This window comes from Talpa occidentalis, unplaced genomic scaffold (genome assembly GCF_014898055.3).
Source record: "Talpa occidentalis isolate TD23 unplaced genomic scaffold, MPIMG_talOcc4v2.1 talOcc4.11, whole genome shotgun sequence".
NCBI classification, from domain to species: Eukaryota; Metazoa; Chordata; class Mammalia; order Eulipotyphla; family Talpidae; genus Talpa; species Talpa occidentalis.
The window spans coordinates 29,791,725-29,810,505 of record NW_023601104.1 but is presented as its reverse complement, the minus strand read 5'-3'; the positions used below and the strand labels follow the sequence as shown (position 1 = coordinate 29,810,505).

The window sequence follows — 18,781 nt, the reverse complement described above, 5'->3', positions numbered from 1 at the left end:
CTGAGATTCTGACAGCTCTTCTGAACGGCCTCAGAAAAATGTGCTTCACTAAGTGAGGCCAGACTGACTAGTGAAAAACCTCATTTCAAACCAACCTCCATTTTTTTCAAAGCTCATAGCTTCCTAGGGTGTGGATGTTTCAATGGGTTTGTTTTCAGGATTTGAGTTATTTGGATGCATTTGCTGAAGGCATTTTATTTTTCAGTTTGTTTCTAATTTACTCCATCCAAATGATCCTTATGCAATACTAACAAAATAAATAGTTTTTGTGCTGCTTTAGCAGGTGGCTCCACCTCCTTCCAGTCTGATCCCTTTTATGTCCTAATGCCTCAAACTCACAGAACAAAGTGGTGACACCTCCTCAGGTTATTCCTTCCAGACAAAAATCTGCTTGACTTTTGAAGACTGTTCACTTCAAGAGATGTTGAACTGGAGCAGGAAACTTGTTAAAAAAATTGTCCAATCATGGGATTGTATAAAGCATAGTATTCCTCAAATGTTTTAATACTCTACCAGGCTATCCCTTTGAAAATATACTTTAAAATTCAAGTGGCCCCCTCAAAACATCGCTAACCTAGGTTAAGAATTTTCCTAACTACAAATCCAAGCCTCAGAGAAAAAAGTAATTTCCAACTTTTCCCTTTCTCTTCTGATACCAGTCTAAGAAAAATGTCAAAGATTTAGAATTTTTTAAAATACATTTTTATAAATAATGTATTCAAAGATTTTGACCCACTACATAAAGTAAGAAGCCCATTCCTTAAGAAAAATATACAGATTTTGGTAAGAGTTTAAATTCTGAGAGATTTAAGCCTGATGCCACTCCTTCAGATTTCTGCTTCAATTCCAAAGGACCAGTGGATATCAATTTTAGTACACAAAACTCCACTATGCTATATAGTTCCTTTTTCCTGGGTCAGACAGCTTTATTCTGCTTCATTAACCCCTTCTTTGCTCCTTGATGGATCTTGGAATCCAGTTTCCCTGTAAGGGAGAAAAAGAAGCCTCATTATTTATTTTTTATATTTGCAATGCAAATCTTTCGTGGCCTCCCAGGTCTTCTGGTTACTGTGTTCCTGTCACATTCAATTATCTTGCTTCAGGACTCAACAATTTCAAACCTCAGTGTTTCATTCTATAAGAATGAGGAAGCAGTGGGAACATGTTATAGGGACAAACAGGTGTGCGCGTGCATATACACAATGAATGCTGGCATAAAGAATCTATAACTTAATATTTCTAATTTTGTATAGAAAAGAAACACATTTTTTCAGGATGTCTGATGCTAAGGCAGGTTTTAAAAGAATACACACATACAATAAAGGAAGGCATTTCACACAGTAGGAAACCCATTCCTTTGACCTGTTAACTGGATGAACATAATGCATGAACCTCCCGCACAGTGAGAAAAGCAGTTCAACTCACCCTTTTGTTGCCTCACACTTAATAGGGGGAGTGACCTGAAACAGTGGAGTAGAATCCACATGAATGCTTTACTGACAAAGGGCCCCTATCACCAGCTAAGAAGGGCAGGGGGCATAGGCTTGAAGACACTTCTAAGTGTTAAAGTTAGAAAACAAGCAACCTTCCTGTCCCAGGTGACCCTAATGAGAGATACTTCACTGATGTGGTCTCTGACCCCTGACTCCTCAGATCTACCAGAATAGAATTTGGTTCAGTGGCAGCAGCTCAGGAGCCATCCATCTCACAAAGAGAATTTTAACAGAGTTCCTGTCTGTCTGGCTTGAGAACAGAGATTGTAGGCTGCTTTCTCCCACAAAAAGTCTCATTTAAGACAACATGAATGAGGTTGATGAGAACAGAAACAATTCAGTTCAGGCTCAGCTAAAATAAATAAATAAATAAAACAAAACCAAAAAACAAAACAAAACAAAACAAGAATCTCCACTTCAAAGACAGCCAGGTATACTAAAGGTCCAAACCTATAACCACTGCCCCTAGTATGTTATCATCCTCATTTGCTGTAATCAGGTATAAAAAAAGCACTTTCTTTCTTTATGGGCCAGGAGTCAGGAGACCTAGTTTTTAGTCCACCCTTGTCTGGTATTAACTAGCTGAAGGACCTAGGGCAAGGCATGCAGTCTCCCTGGACTTCAACATCCTCATTTGTCCAACTAAAATAAAAATAATATATCCTCACTACTGCACAAGGCGATTGTGAAAAAAAAAAAAAAAAAAAAAAACATCAACCTAACAAATTTCCCTGTTAAGATTAGTTTCTTTTGTTCCTCCACATCTCTATAGGGCTACACCTGCCTCTAGAATAACATTCCCTTTGCTGGACTTCCTCGGAAACCATCACTAAGTGATACCCTGAATGCAGTTACAATGCCGTTGACTTTAATTTGGGCTTTAGAGCACAGAGTATTCCCAGGGATTTAGGAGTTCTTTCATCCCCCAGGCTGCCTGGCTGGAAATCCAAATATGTGCCAGCAATCTGGCAAAGAGCTCTATTATAAGGCAAGTTTGTCTTTGTATCTCTAATACTACCATAGTGACTGCCAAATGGTAGGTGCTCAATAAATGTTTTCATTAAATCAATTAAAGAAGGTAAACATTACAAATTTCCAAAATCTTTCAGTAATATGGACTAAGTAATCAAACATAGCAATAAACATAAATATCAATGAACATAAGAGTACCCATTGTAAAGATAGTAGTATCCAGAGGTGCATAATGCATGTCATTCAGCTTTTTAGGATAAGTTAAAACAGAATTTAGAATTCCACCTAGGACTATAGACTTGTAGTTCTCTGTGTACTGAATAAGTTAGAAGACCAATTCCCAGTTTTAGTTTTGTGACTATCTAGCTGTACAACCTTGAGGAAGTTACTTAGTGACTCTTGTCCTCATCTTTTCCCATGCTAAGAGGAAACTGGACTACCTAGTACTGAAGGCCCCTTCCAGCTCTTATGATATTGTGCCCTAAAACTGAAATATAAAGTGGAATAATTAATTTCTGAGGCAATTTAATAAAGTGAAAAGAGCAGGAAACCTAGAAGCAGAAAGACTTAAGCAAAATACAACTTCTGTAAACCTGTTTATTCAACTGTAAAATGAAAGGAGGTAAAAGTTCCTGCTAACTTACAAAATTATTGAGAGGATTACAGTAAGTGCTTCAGATATATATAGCATTATGCCAAATATTTTACATACACTAAGTTGTTTAAAAAATAAATAATTAAGGGCCTCCCCAGTGGCACAGCAGTTGAGCACTGGGTTGCAAAGCTACGCACAGCCTCTGCAGCGCCGGTTCGATCCCCGGCCGCTGGGCAAGGGTCCCACATGGCGCGCAGACCTCTCCTGCCGTGCGCTGCTCCCGTCAGCAGTGTACTTCATCGGTCTGCCTGTTCTGCTCTCTGCTCTGGCTCTGGTGAATTCTCTCACCCTCCCGTGCTTCTTACTGATGCAGTGCTTGTATAAATAAATAAATAAATCTTTTAAAAAATAAATAATTGAAATAATACATGCTAAAGTGCTTCATATATGCAAAGTCTTCTGAAAAAGCCAGGATAGTCATATTGTTGATGCTGAGGTTTAGGAATTATGTTTCTTAGTTATGGTCTTAGCTTTAACTTCTAATTTACCATATAAGTCTAGGGAAGCCTCAACTATTTCAGCTTCCTACATTTAAAAAAGAGACCTTATCTTCATACTCTCAAAGCTTCACTGTTTAAGAATAGTCCAAGTATAATTTACAGAAAAGACCTCAAGTGAAACTAGTTCAGCTTACTTCTATGCATCAGAACAAGCATTCAATGGCAGACAAATTTATCTCTGGCTTCAATGATGATGTCAGAAAATGAATAGGAGGAAGGAGAAAAAGAAGAAGAAGGATTTCCATGGCATTCCCAGGGGTTCAAAAATTCTTTCATTCCTTAGGCTCCCTAAGCAAATGAGATATATGCCAGCAATATGTGAGCACCTTAAAAGTGGGACTTCTTTGGATCACACACATTTACAAAAGTGACTACCAATATTGGCAATTCTTAGGCCAGAGTGTGGGAATAAAGATAAAGGCCTGGGAATTCTTGCATAAAGAAGTGGTCATGGCTGCGCTCAGATTGCAGGAACTCTGAACTCTGAGTTCTAGTTCAGCCTAGAACTTGGGATCTGGATATTTATACAATAAACATCCTAAACCTCTGTATTCTTAAAAGCGGAGTGATAGTGCTTAGTTTATATATTTCCCCAACATTTTTGCATTTAGTGCCTAAAGCATTTCAGTGTTAAACTATATCCTCAATAATGGTGCAAAAAGGAAAATCAAATGCATATGCAGCAGATGAGAAGTTAAAATGGGAAATAGTAGTTGTCATTAATTGATATAACTCTCTTAGGGATTCTCACATGCGTTGCATAAGATACATGGCATGAGTTCATTGAGCATATCGTTTATTTAAAGAGATAAAAATATTTCCCATATCTCTTAGTGCATTCAACATATATATTCTACTATACTTAACTTTTTTGCATTTCCTAATTTGAGCAGATATAGTCAAGTGTTATCATATTGTATATTGCCCATTTTAAAATTATTTCAAGAAACACAATTACCCTCAGGTCACAAGAGTTCAAGTTTATGTCCGAAAACATAAATCAAGATATATGCATTTAGGGGGCCTCCATGGTGGCGCAGGGGTTAAGGGAGTTAACACACATGGTGCAGCAGACCTCTCCTGTATTGCCCACTGTTCCCCTCAGCAGTGAATTTCAGTAGATCTGCCTGTTCTGCTCCCCATTCTGTCTCTGGTGAGTCCTCTCACCCACCACAACTCTGGCCTACACCCCAGTTCTTGTATGCATAAATAAATAAATCTTAAAAAAAAAAACATACATACATTTAAGGGGTTGGGGGGGTGTGTGAGAGAGAGAGAAAGAGAGAGAAAAGTAAATGGTTTGTATTCTAAAAGTTTATATTTTCCTCTGTGGCAGTGCTTAAAAACTTTTCCATCTATAAACTACTGGAGATAGCTTATACCCTAAGGGAAGGAGGCTCTGGCAGAGTGTAAAGTAGTTAAATATGGTAAGGAAGGATAAAGGAATGAGGAGTTAGATAGGATACAGGAATGAGGAGTTATAGGGAATAGTTTGTTTGTATCAGACAAAATCCTCAGGTAGACTGGCTCCTCTCAACAGAAATTTTGGTCTGAGACACACAGGAATTGATTAGCCTGTTTTTTCTCTCTTTTTTTAAATTTTTGCTGCCTATTGTTTAAGATCAATGTTTTGCCTTGTCTGGTCTACCATGGAAGAATCTGCTGACTCACAATATCTCTTTAGCCCAACTGTTCCCAAAACAAGCATACAGCTCATTTTGGCTTTTTAAAGGTGCTATTATTTTTTTAAATTTTGTTTTTTATTTTTGTGTAGAACATGGGTATAGGTGGCAGGTAGGGGGAGGAATGAGAGAATTGATCAGAGTGGGGAGCAGAACAGGCAGATCTACTGAAATACACTGCTAAGGGGAGCAGTGGGCATGACAGGAGAGGTCTGTTGTGCCAGAGATTGAACTTGGGTCATAGCAGTGATAGCTCTGAGACTTAAACCCCTAAGGTGACCAGGGAATTCCTTTAAAGCTATTATCTAAGAGAGGGTCTCCCTGGTGGTACAGGGGTTAAAGACAGCGCTATCAAGCTATCGCCAGCCACTGCAGCACAAGTTCGATCCCCGGCTGGTCAGGGAGCTACCCACATGGCACAGCAGACCTCTCCTGTCTGGCCCACTGTTCCCCTCAGCAGTGTATTTCAGTAGATCTGCCTGTATTGTTTCCTGCTCTGTCTCTGGTGAATCCTCTCACTCCACCCCTACCTCCACCCCCCGCCCCACATCTCTGACCTGCACCACAGCTCTTATATACATAAATAAATAATTTTTTTAAAAAAAAAGCTATTATCTAAGAGAAACTGACAAAAAAAGGCAGGAGACTATTAAAGCTTTCTCCTAACAGTACCACTCCCTCCGCCTTTATTAAATTTTTTTTCACCTTTATTAAATCTTTTTTTTTTTTTTTTTTTTTTTATTTATTTATACAAGCACTGGGTACAGTCAGAAGCGTGGGAGGATGAGAGAATTCACCAGAGCCAGAGCAGGGAGCAGAGCAGGCAGAAGGACTGAAGTACACTGCTGAGGGGAGCAGCGGGCGGCAGGAGAGGTCTGCGCGCCATGTGGGACCCTCCTCTGGTGGCCGGGGAGCAGCCGGGGATCGAACCGGCGTCGCAGAGGCTGCGGGCAGCTTCACAGCCCAGCGCTCAACCGCTGCGCCACCGGGGAGGCCCCACCTTTATTAAATCTTATGGAAAAAATGAAGACCACATATGCATTGCCTTTGAGTAGAGAAAGTACTGAAAAAAAAAATATGAGAGAAAAATATCTAAACTCTATTTACAGAACATATTCTCACAGGAGCTTAAGCAATAGATGAAAACCAAGATAGGGTAAATACCTAGGAAAAGTAACTGGTACTAAAGATAAAGTAGCAGTGCATCTGGAAAAGAAGACCTATCACATTTTACTCCTGCCATCACTGTTGCCATCAGTACCTAGAGTAAGGTGAGAATGGAATGAAGTAAGGAAGGGTTGAGTGCCACAACTCAAAAAGGAGAGGAAAGAGAGATTTAACTTCTCAACAGTGGATGTGAAAAAAATGATTTTCAAGACCTACTGGTCACCAGCTGGAGCAAAGTCTAAAGTAAGTAATTTGTGTGAGTCAAGGGCAATTCATGTTCATATTTTCTGATTTGTGGGTATCTCAGGAATATGCCTCATAATTCATGGTGGTTGTCTGAATTTTGTAGTGAATAAAGATTAACCCAAATTCATACTTCAGGCATTTCATTTTGTGATCAAAAACTGTATTACTCAAAGCTTAGTCAGCTGACCAACAGCATCAGTATCACTTTGGGAGAGGGCCCAAAACAAGTATTCTAACAGCTTTCCAGGTGATTTTTATTTACATTACAGTGTGAAAAGTACTTCCTAGAAAATAGATTATAAAATAGTTACTTAGTCCCCAAGGTACAGGGTGAGGTAGAGTGGAGCACAGCTGATGACAATTCACACAATAGGAAAGCAATGATACAGAGTCACGCAACTATAACTGACATGAGCAAATGGGAGAGTTACTGATGTTGTTTTTAAAAGGAAATTAGGCAGAGACACAATTGTTTCTTGAGATTTCTCTGAAACAGAAAAGACTGCTATAGGATTACACAAAGGAAAAAAAGTTGGAACTTGAAAGGCCGTATTGTAGCCAACCGAACATTAAAGTTATTGATAAATAAAGTTATATTAATCTTCCAACACTTGAGATGCCATAGAACAGGGCAGAAGAGAATATTTTTCAAAAGTTTAATGAGATGTAAAATAAAAAGAAAAAATTAGATCAAAGCTGTGACTTACAGATTTTTGGATTTCCTTTAATAGGAAACTTCACAATCATTTCCTGGGGATTTGTGCAGATGAAAACAAATGGAGAATCAGATTCTTGACTCATGTCTGGATACTGTGAAATATAAAAATAAAAAGTTCAAGCTAATTGGGACATATTTTGAATTTCAAGAAGCTCAAATGATGTCCTAGCTTTCACTTCCACATTCTTATTATAGTACTCTCCATATCAGGTAAAGAGGACTATGCTCAACAAGCAAGACCAAAGCTTCAACTTTCACCAGGTCTCAGTACAGTGTTCTATTGCAGTCTGTTGCCTAATTTTCCTAACTTTCTATAATGATAACAACTTCAAAAAACAAAAACAAAAAAAACCTGACATCTTCCCTGAAGAATCAGAACTGATTGTTCTTTTAATATAAGTGACTGTGAGATAGGAGACTCAGAGATCTTCAGGAATATTAGGCACTCCACCCCCACCCCACCCCGGCCCCCAACCAGGTTCAATTCAAATGAAGCAATGGAAGACTTAAGAAAAAGGAACATTTGTGGAAATTATGCCAAAAACAGTCAACAGAGCCCTTCTCTCACTAAAGGGAAGGAAAACAAAACAAAACAAAACAAAACAAAAAAAAAGCAAAAAAAAAAAGTAAAGGGAAGGCAGATGATTCATTCTGAAAGGTATGAACAAGCAAAAGCTGTTTTGCTGGATGCATTCCAGGTTTTCTCAGGGTGAAAAGGTAAACTGGTAGAGCAATTCTGAAAATTATTTAGAAACCTCCTTTGGATGTCTTATCACAAAACAAATCAGTGTAAATACTTAAGACTCTTATTCCTTCTGCAAAGAAAAACAGAGAAGCTCAAATAAGACTATGCTGCCATTCATTCACAATTTCAGGAACTAAAGATTTACAGAAAGTACTCTCTAGCAATGCCCAATTGATCTGATGTTTTACTACTTCCTATCTTGGGATGTCTATGTGTGGCATGATGGACAAAAATGACTGATTATGGGTCAGATTTCACTACCAGAAAAGCCTTTCTCCTAGTAAGTACCATCATAAGTATGAAATTATTTTCCACTCTTACTTAACTGCTATGTCCCCTAAAGACCTGAGGTTCTAAAGAAGAAATGAAGGTTTTAGTAAAATAAGAAAATTTAAATTTCTTTGTAACTAGAGGAAGTTTAAACAGTTAAGCTTCTTTACTGACCACTCTGTCATAGATGGTAATGCTGCAGAGAAAGGATTTTTAAGCTTTTGGTCCTGCTTACATATCATCAGTATGGGACAGAGCGCAAGTATTTTGATAAAACATAGCTTAATATCAAGTATCTGACACAGCTATATCACTGGCAGGGTTTAAAAAGTTCAGGGCCTCCCCTGTTGGCGCAGCGGTTGCACGCTGGGCTGCAAAGCTGCCCGCAGCCTCTGCAGCGCTGGTTTGATCCCCAGCCACTGGGCGAGGATCCCACATGGCACGTTGACAGACCTCTCCTGTTGCCTGCTGCTCCCCTCAGCATTGTATTTCGGTCCATCTGCCTGTTCTGTTTCCTGCTCTGCCTCTGCTGAATTCTCTCACCCTCCCCTGCTTCTGAATGTACCCAGTGCTTGTATAAATAAATTTAAAAATCTTTTAAAAAAAAAGTTCATGGTAGAAAATGAAGACAAAAGATGAAAGGGTAAATTCTCTACTTATCACCTCATGTTTAGAAAGAAAAGGAAGGTCAGGGGGCCTCATTGGTGGCCTAGGGGTTACATCCCAGTGCTATCACCTCTATGGCCTGAGTTCTATGCCCGGTCAAGGTACTAACCCACATAGCACAAAGACCTCTCCTGTCTTGCCTGCTGCTCCCCTAAGCAGTGTATTTCAGTAGATCTGCCTATTCTGCTCCCCACTCTGTCTCTGCTGAATCCTCTCATTCCCTACTCCTTTGGCCTACACCACAGTTCTTATATCCATAAATAAATAAAAATAAAGCTTTAAAAGAAAAAATAAAAGAAAAGCAAGGTCAAAGAAAAGCTGAGGTGCTCTTGCATAAATAATACCAGAGGCTGGCGCAGCAGACTTCTCCAGTATCGCCAGCTGCTCCCCTCAGCAGTGTATTTCAGTAAATCCACCTGTTCTGCTCCCCACTCTCTCAGGTGAATCCTCTCACTCCCCCATCCTAGTATCTCTGGCCTATACCCCAGTTCTTCTATGCATAAATAAATAAATCTTCAAAAAATAAAACCAGAGGCTGCCATTAAGATCTTTTTTTTTTTTTTTTTTTTTTATTTATTTATTATAGAGGCATGTTTTATTTATTTTTTTCTTTGTTTGGTTGGTTATACATGCACTGGGTACAGTCAGAAGCGCGGGAGGGTGATAGAATTCACCAGAGCGGGGAGCAGAGCAGGCAGAAGGACCGAAGTACACTGCTGAGGGGAGCAGCGGGCGGCAGGAGAGGTCTGCGCGCCATGTGGGACCCTCCTCCGGTGGCCGGGGAGCAGCCGGGGATCGAACCGGCGTCGCAGAGGCCGCGGGCAGCTTCGCAACCCAGCGCTCAACCGCTGCGCCACCGTGGAGGCCCTGCCATTAAGATCTTAAACCTAATTCAACAGAAGACAAACCAGCAGCAGACTCAATTACCATCTCCTCAATTCTGCCATCTTCTCTTTGTATTAGAAAGTGTTGAGCAAAGGACAATATTGCCAGGACCTCACAGCTCTGCTTTTCCAAAACTACAAGCCATTTTAGTTATTGTCTCCTCTTTCTTCTGCAATAAATGTTCTATCTACTAGATCAAACCCAATAACAAACATACATTCTGTAATGTCCACCATAAACAAAAACTCCTCTCCAGATCCCACATTCTTCTTCAGTAACTGCCCAATTTCTCAGATTCCTTTTACAACAAAATTTATTCAAAAATTATTTGTACCCTGCCTCAAATTGCTCTCCTATTTTTTCTTGAATTCACTATGAACAGGTTTTCACTCCTATCACTCCACCAAAACTATTCTTGTAAAGGTCATTGTTCATTTCCATTTTGCTAAATCAAATGATCAGTCTCCATTTTCATCTTAATTGACATATCTGTAGATTTTAACAGAATTCATCTCTTCCTCATGGTTGAATACACTCCTCACTTGACTTCCAGAATATTATTTTCATCCTGGTTTTGTCCCTTTAATGACTGTTCCTCATCTTCCCATGCTTTAAATGTTATTTGTGCTGCAGGGATCAGGCTTCATACCTCTTCTCTCTATATATTCACAATCTTGGTGATCTCCTTCAGACTCAGAGTTAAAAAATAAGGTCCAAAGGCCTCCCTGGTGGCACAAGGGGTTAAGACGCAACCTATGAAGCTGCCCACAGCCTCTGCAGCAAGAGTTCTATCCTCTGGCCGGCCAGGGAGCAACCCACATGGTGCAGCAGACCTCTCCTGACTTGCCCACTGCTCCCCTCAGCAGTGTACTTCGGTCAATCTGCCTGTTCTGTTCCCCACTCTGTCTCTGGTGAATCCTCTCTCCCCCAACATCTCTTGCCTGTACCCCAACTCTTGTATGCATAAATAAATGAATCTTAAAAAAAATAAGGTCCTAGATTTATAACATTGCGAAGAAATGGATGTTAACTAAGTATATTGTGGTAATCATTTGAAATATATACATATTGTGCACCTAAACTAATCTTGTAAGTCAATTATATCTCAATAAAACTGAAAATATAAAGTCCTGAAATGCTAATCAAAACCCCAATGAGATACCACTTCATACTGACAAGGATGGCTATTATAAAAGAAAACAAAATTTAAAAACAAGGGAAAAAACAAGTATTGGTAAGGATGTGAAGAAACTGGAACCCTTGTGCACTGATGGTGTGAATGTAAAATGGTGCAGCCACTGTGGAAAACAGTTTGCTGTTTTTCCATTTTTTTTAAAGATTTATTTATACCAGAACTGGGGTACAGGCCAGATGTGAGGGAGGGTGAGAGAGGATTCACCAGAGACAGAGTGGGGAACAGAACAGGCAGACTGATGAAATACACTGTTGAGTGGAGCTGCGGGCACGCCAGGAGAGGTCTGCTGCACCATGTGGGACCCTCGCTGGCCAGCCGGGATCGAACTGGCACTGCAGAGGCTATGGACAGCTTCACAGCACTGCGCTCAACAGCCTGCGCCTCCAGGGGAGGCCTCTTTTCATATATATATATATTTTTTCCATTAATATTATATATATATTAAAGATTTATTTATACAAGAACCAGGGCACAGGCCAGATGCGCAGGAGGGTGAGAGGATTCATCAGAGACAGAGCAGGGAACAGAACAAGAAGATCTACTGAAATACACTGCTGAGGGGAGCAGTGGGCGAGACAGGAGAGGTCTGCTGCGCCGTATCGGTTAGCTCCCTGTCCAGGGATTGAACTCATGCCACAGTGGCTGACAATAGTTTGATAGCACTGAGAACCCCTGCACCACCAGGAAGGCTCCCAGTTTGCTGGTTTTTCAAAAAGTTAAATATAAATTACCACATGATCCAGCAATTCCACTACTATACCCAAACATCTGAAGGCAGGGACTCAAACAGATAATTGTACACCAATTTTTTGTATAGCAGCATTATTCACAAGAATTTCCACAATCCAATATCCATAAATAGATGAAAGGATAAATAAAATATAGTGTAGGTATACAGTACAATATTATTCAGCCTTAAAATGAAATTCTGATACATAGTACAACATGGATGAACGCTGAAAAATTATGCTTAGTGAAATAAACTAGACACAAAAAGGCAAATATTGTATGATTCTACTCATATGGGATACTAAGAATGACAAATTCAGAGAGACAGAAAGTAGACTACAGGCTACCAGGGAGTAAGGGAAGAGGAGGAAAGAATTATTATTTAATGGGTAGATAGTTTCTCTTTGGGATGATGAAAAAGTTCTGGTGATGGTGGCACAACAATGTGAATGTACTTAGTGCCACTGATCTGTACACTTAAAATTAAATTTTATGTAAAATATACCACACACACACACACACGCACACATAGAAGTCCTGGATATCCTTTCAAACCTGAGCCTCTCTTATTCATACCCCTTTAAAATAACTAAATCACTATTCTATCCTTCCAATTACTTAAGCCCAAAATCCCACAACCAGCCCACTGGGAAATTCTGCCAACTCTACCTTCAAAATATATACAGTATCTCACCACTTTTTTTTCAAACACCACTTTTTTTTTTAAAGATTTATTTTTATTTATTTACACATACAAGAGGTGGGGTGAAGGCCAGAGGTTCAGGGGGTGAGAGGATTTCACCAGAGACAGAGTGGGGAGCAGAACAGGGGCATCTACTGAAATACACTGCTGAGGGAAGCAGTGGGCAAGACAGGAGAGGTCTGCTGCACCATATGGGTTAGCTCCCTGGCCAGAGATGGAACTCATACTGCAGTGGCTGGTGACAGCTTGATAGTGCTGAGACTTTAACCCCTGCATCACCAGGGAGTCCGTATCACCACTTCTTAATACCTCCATGGCTATTACCCTGGTCCAAGCCATCATAATGTCTCCCTGGATTATTACCACAATAATCTCCTAATCGTTTTGTTTCTGTCCTTAAACTTCCTCTTATCTATCCTCAACAGAGCAGCCAGAGCTATTTTTTCTAAAAATCAGATCATGTCACTCCTTCACTTACAACTCATCAACAGCTTTTCATCTCAGTCAAAGTCCTTACCATAACCTACTCTAGACAATATGCCTCCACTCCCCCACTTTCTTTTTTTTTTTTTTAATTTTTATAGAGGCATGTTTATTTATTTATTTGTTTGTTTTGTTTTGTTTATACAAGCACTGGGTACAGTCAGAAGTGCGGGAGGGTGAGAGAATTCACCAGAGCCAGAGCAGGGAGCAGAGCAGGCAGAAGGACCGAAGTACACTGCTGAGAGGAGCAGCGGGCCGCAGGAGAGGTCTGCGCGCCATGTGGGACCCTCCTCCAGTGGCTGGGGAGCAGCTGGGGATCGAACCGGCGCCGCAGAGGCTGCAGGCAGGTTCGCAACCCAGCGCTCAACCGCTGTGCCACCGGGGAGGCCCCACTCCCCCACTTTCAATGTACTCTAGCCACACTGGCTTCCTTGTTCTTGCCTCTGGGTTTTTGCATTTGCCTATTCCCTCTTCCTGGAATATTTCCTCCCCGAAGGTATCCACGTACTTCCCGCCTTCTCTCCACAGGACTTTGTATAGATATCAACTTCATAATGAATATTCCCTGATCATTTTATTTAAAATTGTACCACAAAATTAATAATCTGGAACTTTTAAAACTCCTATCCTTCTTTATTTTTTCTGATAGCATTTACAATTATCTGATACTATATAATTTAATTTTTTTTTAACTTGGCCTCCTCTTACTAGCATGAAAGTTCCATTGGTGGCAGGGATTTTTATGTTTATGTCTGTCTACTCCACAGCACCTACAGTCATGATAAGTATAGCTGAATGAAAGAAAAATGAATTTGCCAACTTAAACATTAAGGTTATCTTTTTTTTTTATAGAGGCATGTTTTATTTACTTATTTATTTGTTTGGTTTTTTTGTTTGTTTGTTTATACATGCACTGGGTACAGTCAGAAATGCGGGAGGGTGAGAGAATTCACCAGAGCCAGAGCAGGCAGAAGGACCGAAGTACACTGCTGAGGGGAGCAGCAGGCGGCAGGAGAGGTCTGCGCACCATGTGGGACCCTCCTCCTGTGGCCGGGGAGCAGCTGGGGATCGAACCAGCGCTGCAGAGGCCGCGGGCAGCTTTGCAACCCAGCGCTCAACCGCTGCGCCACCGGGGAGGCCCAACATTAAGGTTATCTTAATCATGCTAAATATGCACAGGCTGAGAACTGGATACTCTTAGACTATAACTATGGGTAAAAGCAGGGGCTACATTATAATCTGTTATCCCTCAAGCTAAATTAAAACTTTTTGTGTCTTGGTGGCAAATGGCGAATGAGGTTCAATGTTTAATAAAAGCTATAACAGAATAAGCAAATGTCAAATAATGAGAATTGCAAAAATGATGAGTAAATGAAATTACAGAACAAGAGGTTCCTTGGATACATTCATGCCTCGCAATAAACATAAAAACCAACTTTCCCAATTGAATTTATCCAAGTTTCACATGAATATCCCTTTTCCCAAGCTCCTCTGCTGTACTTCAGGGGCCTTTCAAGAAACAGGTGAAAAGCAAGGCAGCCTGTGAGGAATAAAGAAAAGTAAAGCCTATGCATTGGGAGACTACCTGGTAAGATACATTAAAGCAAAGTTAGTCTGACAGAGCCTCAGCACTTCCAAAAAAGCATAATCTCTGCACATAGTCTGGGCACTGTGGATCACATCATACACTAACAAGTCAGAGACCTGCAAGAAAGGGATTTGGGATCTGAGCATCAAATGACCAAAGTGCAGCTGGCCCAGAAAAAGAATGCATTAAGAGAAGGGAAGCTCATGTTTGTGAAGAATGTAGATAAACTCTGGATGTCATATTATCTAATTTAGAGAGGATACTAGATTAAGGGTCACTGAAAGCACAAAATACAGGTTAGGAAATGTGGGTTCTAGGATCAAGCAACTCAAAAGCAACCATTCAAATTTAGTAACAGACTATTCAGGAAGTTGCTGCTGTTCTTGCCTATAACAACATGACTCCTATCACCTAGTTTTCAGCCTGACAAGTGGGGGAGGTGGGCTTACTCTTCTTTCACGCCTCATAAATTTCATAGCTGTCTAACATAACAGGTAATTAACTACTAAACAACCATTTTCTTCTCCTCTCCAGAGAGAAATTGTTCACCAGTCATCTAGAAAACATTTCTTTTGTCATTTTCTTTTTTTTTTTTTTAAAGATTTATTATTTTTATTTGTTTATACAAGCACTGGGTACAGTCAGAAGCGCGGGAGGGTGAGAGAATCCACCAGAGCCAGAGCGGGGAGCAGAGCAGGCAGAAGGACCGAAGGACACTGCTGAGGGGAGCAGCGGGCGGCAGGAGAGGTCTGCGCGCCATGTGGGACCCTCGCCGGTGGCCGGGGAGCAGCCGGGGATCGAACCGGCGCTGCAGAAGCTGCGGGCAGCTTAGCAACCCAGCGCTCAACCACTGCGCCACCGGGGAGGCCCTCTTTTGTCATTTTCATATGAGAAAAGTTTAGTATTTTTTGGCAACCACAATTGATTCAGAGCCAAAGTGGGCATTTTCACCAACTGTGCAAGCTTGCATTTAGTCTGTGTACTGAAATGATCAGTAACTCCTAAATGATGTCACAATGAATCCCCAGATGACCTGAAATCTTACACCTGTCTCCTGAGGATTAACAGCTCAAGCATTCAAGAAGGAATTCATTGACAAAGAACATATATTTGCTGTAGGTTTTCTTGGTTTGAACTTTGGGGAACTAGATAGGGCATGAAATCAGGCTCTGAAATCTACTTAGTTGAAAACCAACTCCAAGAAGACTGAAGTGATAGTACTCAGAAAAAGAGAAGGAAATGAGTCTGATAAAAAGGCCATAAGCAAAACAGAGCCAAAGAAGCATATCCTGAAAGTAACTGTGTTCTGTAATAAATAGTTCTCATTTACATTTTACTTCAAAGCAATTTAAAGTGTTCCTTGGATAACCAAACCTCAAGCCCCACTCTGGTGAAAGGTTTAAAGATTTTTCACATCAGAGCAACACACTGATCATGTCACTTTGACCAGACAACTACTGTGTATTTTAGTGGGGCTGAATAAAGATGATGCCAGCTGGTGCTAGTGGGATAAAACTCCCAAGCATCAGTACCAGCACAAATCATGTGCAGAGCATCAGAGTCAGGGATTTCAGCTCAATGCTACAAAGACAGTGCATATCTGCTCCAGGTGAAAAGAATAAGGGACTAGCAACACACACATTATGGGTCTTCTAGTTACCTATGGAAGAAGATCTCAAAGTCACATAGTAATCCATTTTCCACATTACTACCAGAGTCCTTTTCCTCAAGCAAGGATCTGACAACCTTTAAAACACCTGTTCCCCATTCCACAACAGATTACAAAAAAGTCTTACCTCAGTAAGCTATCCACCATATAACCATAATATACTTTTCCATCCTTATTTGCAGCTTATTCCTTTTCAGCTATACTTTTTCTTTTTAAAAGATTTATTTATTTATGCAAGCACTGGGGTACAGGCCAGAGATGCGGGAGGGTGAGAGAATCCACCAGAGACAGGGCAGGGAGCAGAACAGGCAGAAGGACTGAAATACACAGCTGAGGGGAGCAGCGGGCGAGACAGGAGAGGACTGAGCGCACTATGTGGGAATCTCCCTAGCCAGGAATCAAACGGGCACCACAGAGGCTGCAGACAGCCTCACAGGGCTGCGCTCAACCCACTGCGCCACCGGGGAGGCCCTCAACCACACTTTTTTCTAAACAAATTGGTTTGATATTATTCCCCTTTAGGGCCCATAACTTCCCACTGCACATTACTTCTTCTCCTTGGAATACGCTTTTCTATCAACTAAGTAGGAAAATTTAACAGCAATCCCAATTCTACCATTTACTAACTGATAGTATGCAAGCTATTTTAATTCTGAGTCTTATGTTATATTGTCTCTAAAAAAGGAGTAAGTATATCTTGCTTGGAGTTGTGAGCATTAGAAAATAATATACATATAAGTATGGGCCTCCCTGATGGTGCAGGGGTTAAAGTCTCAGCACTATCAAGCTATCACCAGCCACTGCAGCATGAGTTCAATCCCCTGCCAGGGAGTTGACCCACATGGCACAGCAAACCCCTCCAGTCTCACCCACTGCTCCTTTCAGCAGTGTATTTCAGTCAATCCGCCTGTTCTGCTCCCCACTCTGTCTCTGGTCAGTCCTCTCACCCACTGCACCTATGGCCTACACCACAGTTCTTGTATGCATAAATAAATCTTAAAAAAAAAAAAAGTACTGGCACATAATAACAGATCAAAATGTGATAGGATTTTTTCATCACTATCCTTGAAGGCTAATATAAAAGCCATCTTTTTAATAAAATCTTTGAGGAACCCTCCCAACTGAAAGCAACCTTTTCTCCCCTCAAATTCCTTGGAAGAAGTCTTTACTTCTTTTAAGACGGTTATCTTTGTTTTGTATTTTTTATTTGATTGTTTATATATCTTACCTACCTAGTGGTCTTGCAAATAGCCTGAGGACAGAACCATTGGCTGATCTACCCTTTCTTTTCCTTTAGTGTCTAAAATAGCGTGGAAATATATAGCAGTCATTTAAGTATTTTTTTTAGATTTATTTATTTATTTATACAAGAACCGGGGTACAGGCCAGATGCGCGGGAGGGTGAGAGGATTCACCAGAGACAGCAGGGAACAGAACAGGCAGACTGACGAAATACACTGCTGAGGGGAGTAGTGGGCGCGACAGGAGAGGTCTGCTGTGCCATGAGGGACCCTCGCCAACTAGCCAGGATCAAACTGGCACTGCAGAGGCTGCGGACAGTTTCACGGTGCTGCGCTCAACCGCTTGCACCACCAGGGGAGGCCCAGTCACTTAAGTATTTCTTAATGAAAAAATACACAGGAAAAAGAATTACATGTTGATTTTCAGGTGAAAAGTGAACATTAAAGAGTTAACATAAATGCACAAAAAAGTAGTAGTTTTTCCCTCCTCTCTTCAGGATAAGTACAACACAAAGCAAAAAGCTCTTTTTGAATTCTTAAAAAATATACACTGTCTTTCTTAAATCATTAAATGAGTACTTGATAATCAGGTTACAAACAACTCTAAAGATAGTCTGTTCTGATCTAGAAACTCTAACAAATGATCTAGTCTTCATTAGAAATCTGAAAATAGGGCCTCCCCGGTGGTGCAGCGGTTGAGCGCTGGGTTGCGAACCTGCCCACAGCCTCTGCGGCGCCGGTTCGATCCCCGGCTGCTCCCCGGCCACCGGAGGAGGGTCCCACATGGCGCGCAGACCTCTCCTGCCGCCCACTGCTCCCCTCAGCAGTGTACTTCGGTCCTTCTGCCTGCTCTGCTCCCCGCTCTGGCTCTGGTGAATTCTCTCACCCTCCCGCGCTTCTGACTGTACCCAGTGCATGTATAAACAAAACAAGCAAACAAATAAATAAATAAAAACATGCCTCTATTAAAATAAATAAATAAAATTTAAAAAAAATTAAAAAAAAAAGAAATCTGAAAATACACTTCCTGTCTCAAGTGAGCTGTGATTTAAAAGAACTGCCTAGGAGTAGGCTAGTTGTTGCAGACATGCAGTACCCCTCTAAGCTGGGTCTCCAATACAGACCTAATGATCCCTTAAAAATGTCTATTTTAGGTCCAGGGATTAGCATATTT

At 40.8% G+C, this 18,781-nt stretch overlaps 1 protein-coding gene across 3 annotated transcripts in view; it reads right to left on the bottom strand.

Annotated features, from left to right (window-relative positions):
- Positions 1-679: 679 nt before the first annotated feature.
- The window catches only part of TRIP4 (thyroid hormone receptor interactor 4), a 78,786-nt gene continuing 60,684 nt past the window's right edge, over positions 680-18,781 (bottom strand). For all 3 annotated transcript variants that reach the window (XM_054688042.1, XM_054688043.1, XM_037502696.2), the window contains 2 exons: positions 7,423-7,525; positions 680-984 (listed from right to left, as the gene is read on the bottom strand). In XM_054688042.1, coding sequence (XP_054544017.1) covers positions 917-984; positions 7,423-7,525 — 171 coding nt within the window. In that variant the 3' untranslated portion in view covers positions 680-916. The remainder of the gene's footprint in view (positions 985-7,422; positions 7,526-18,781) is intronic.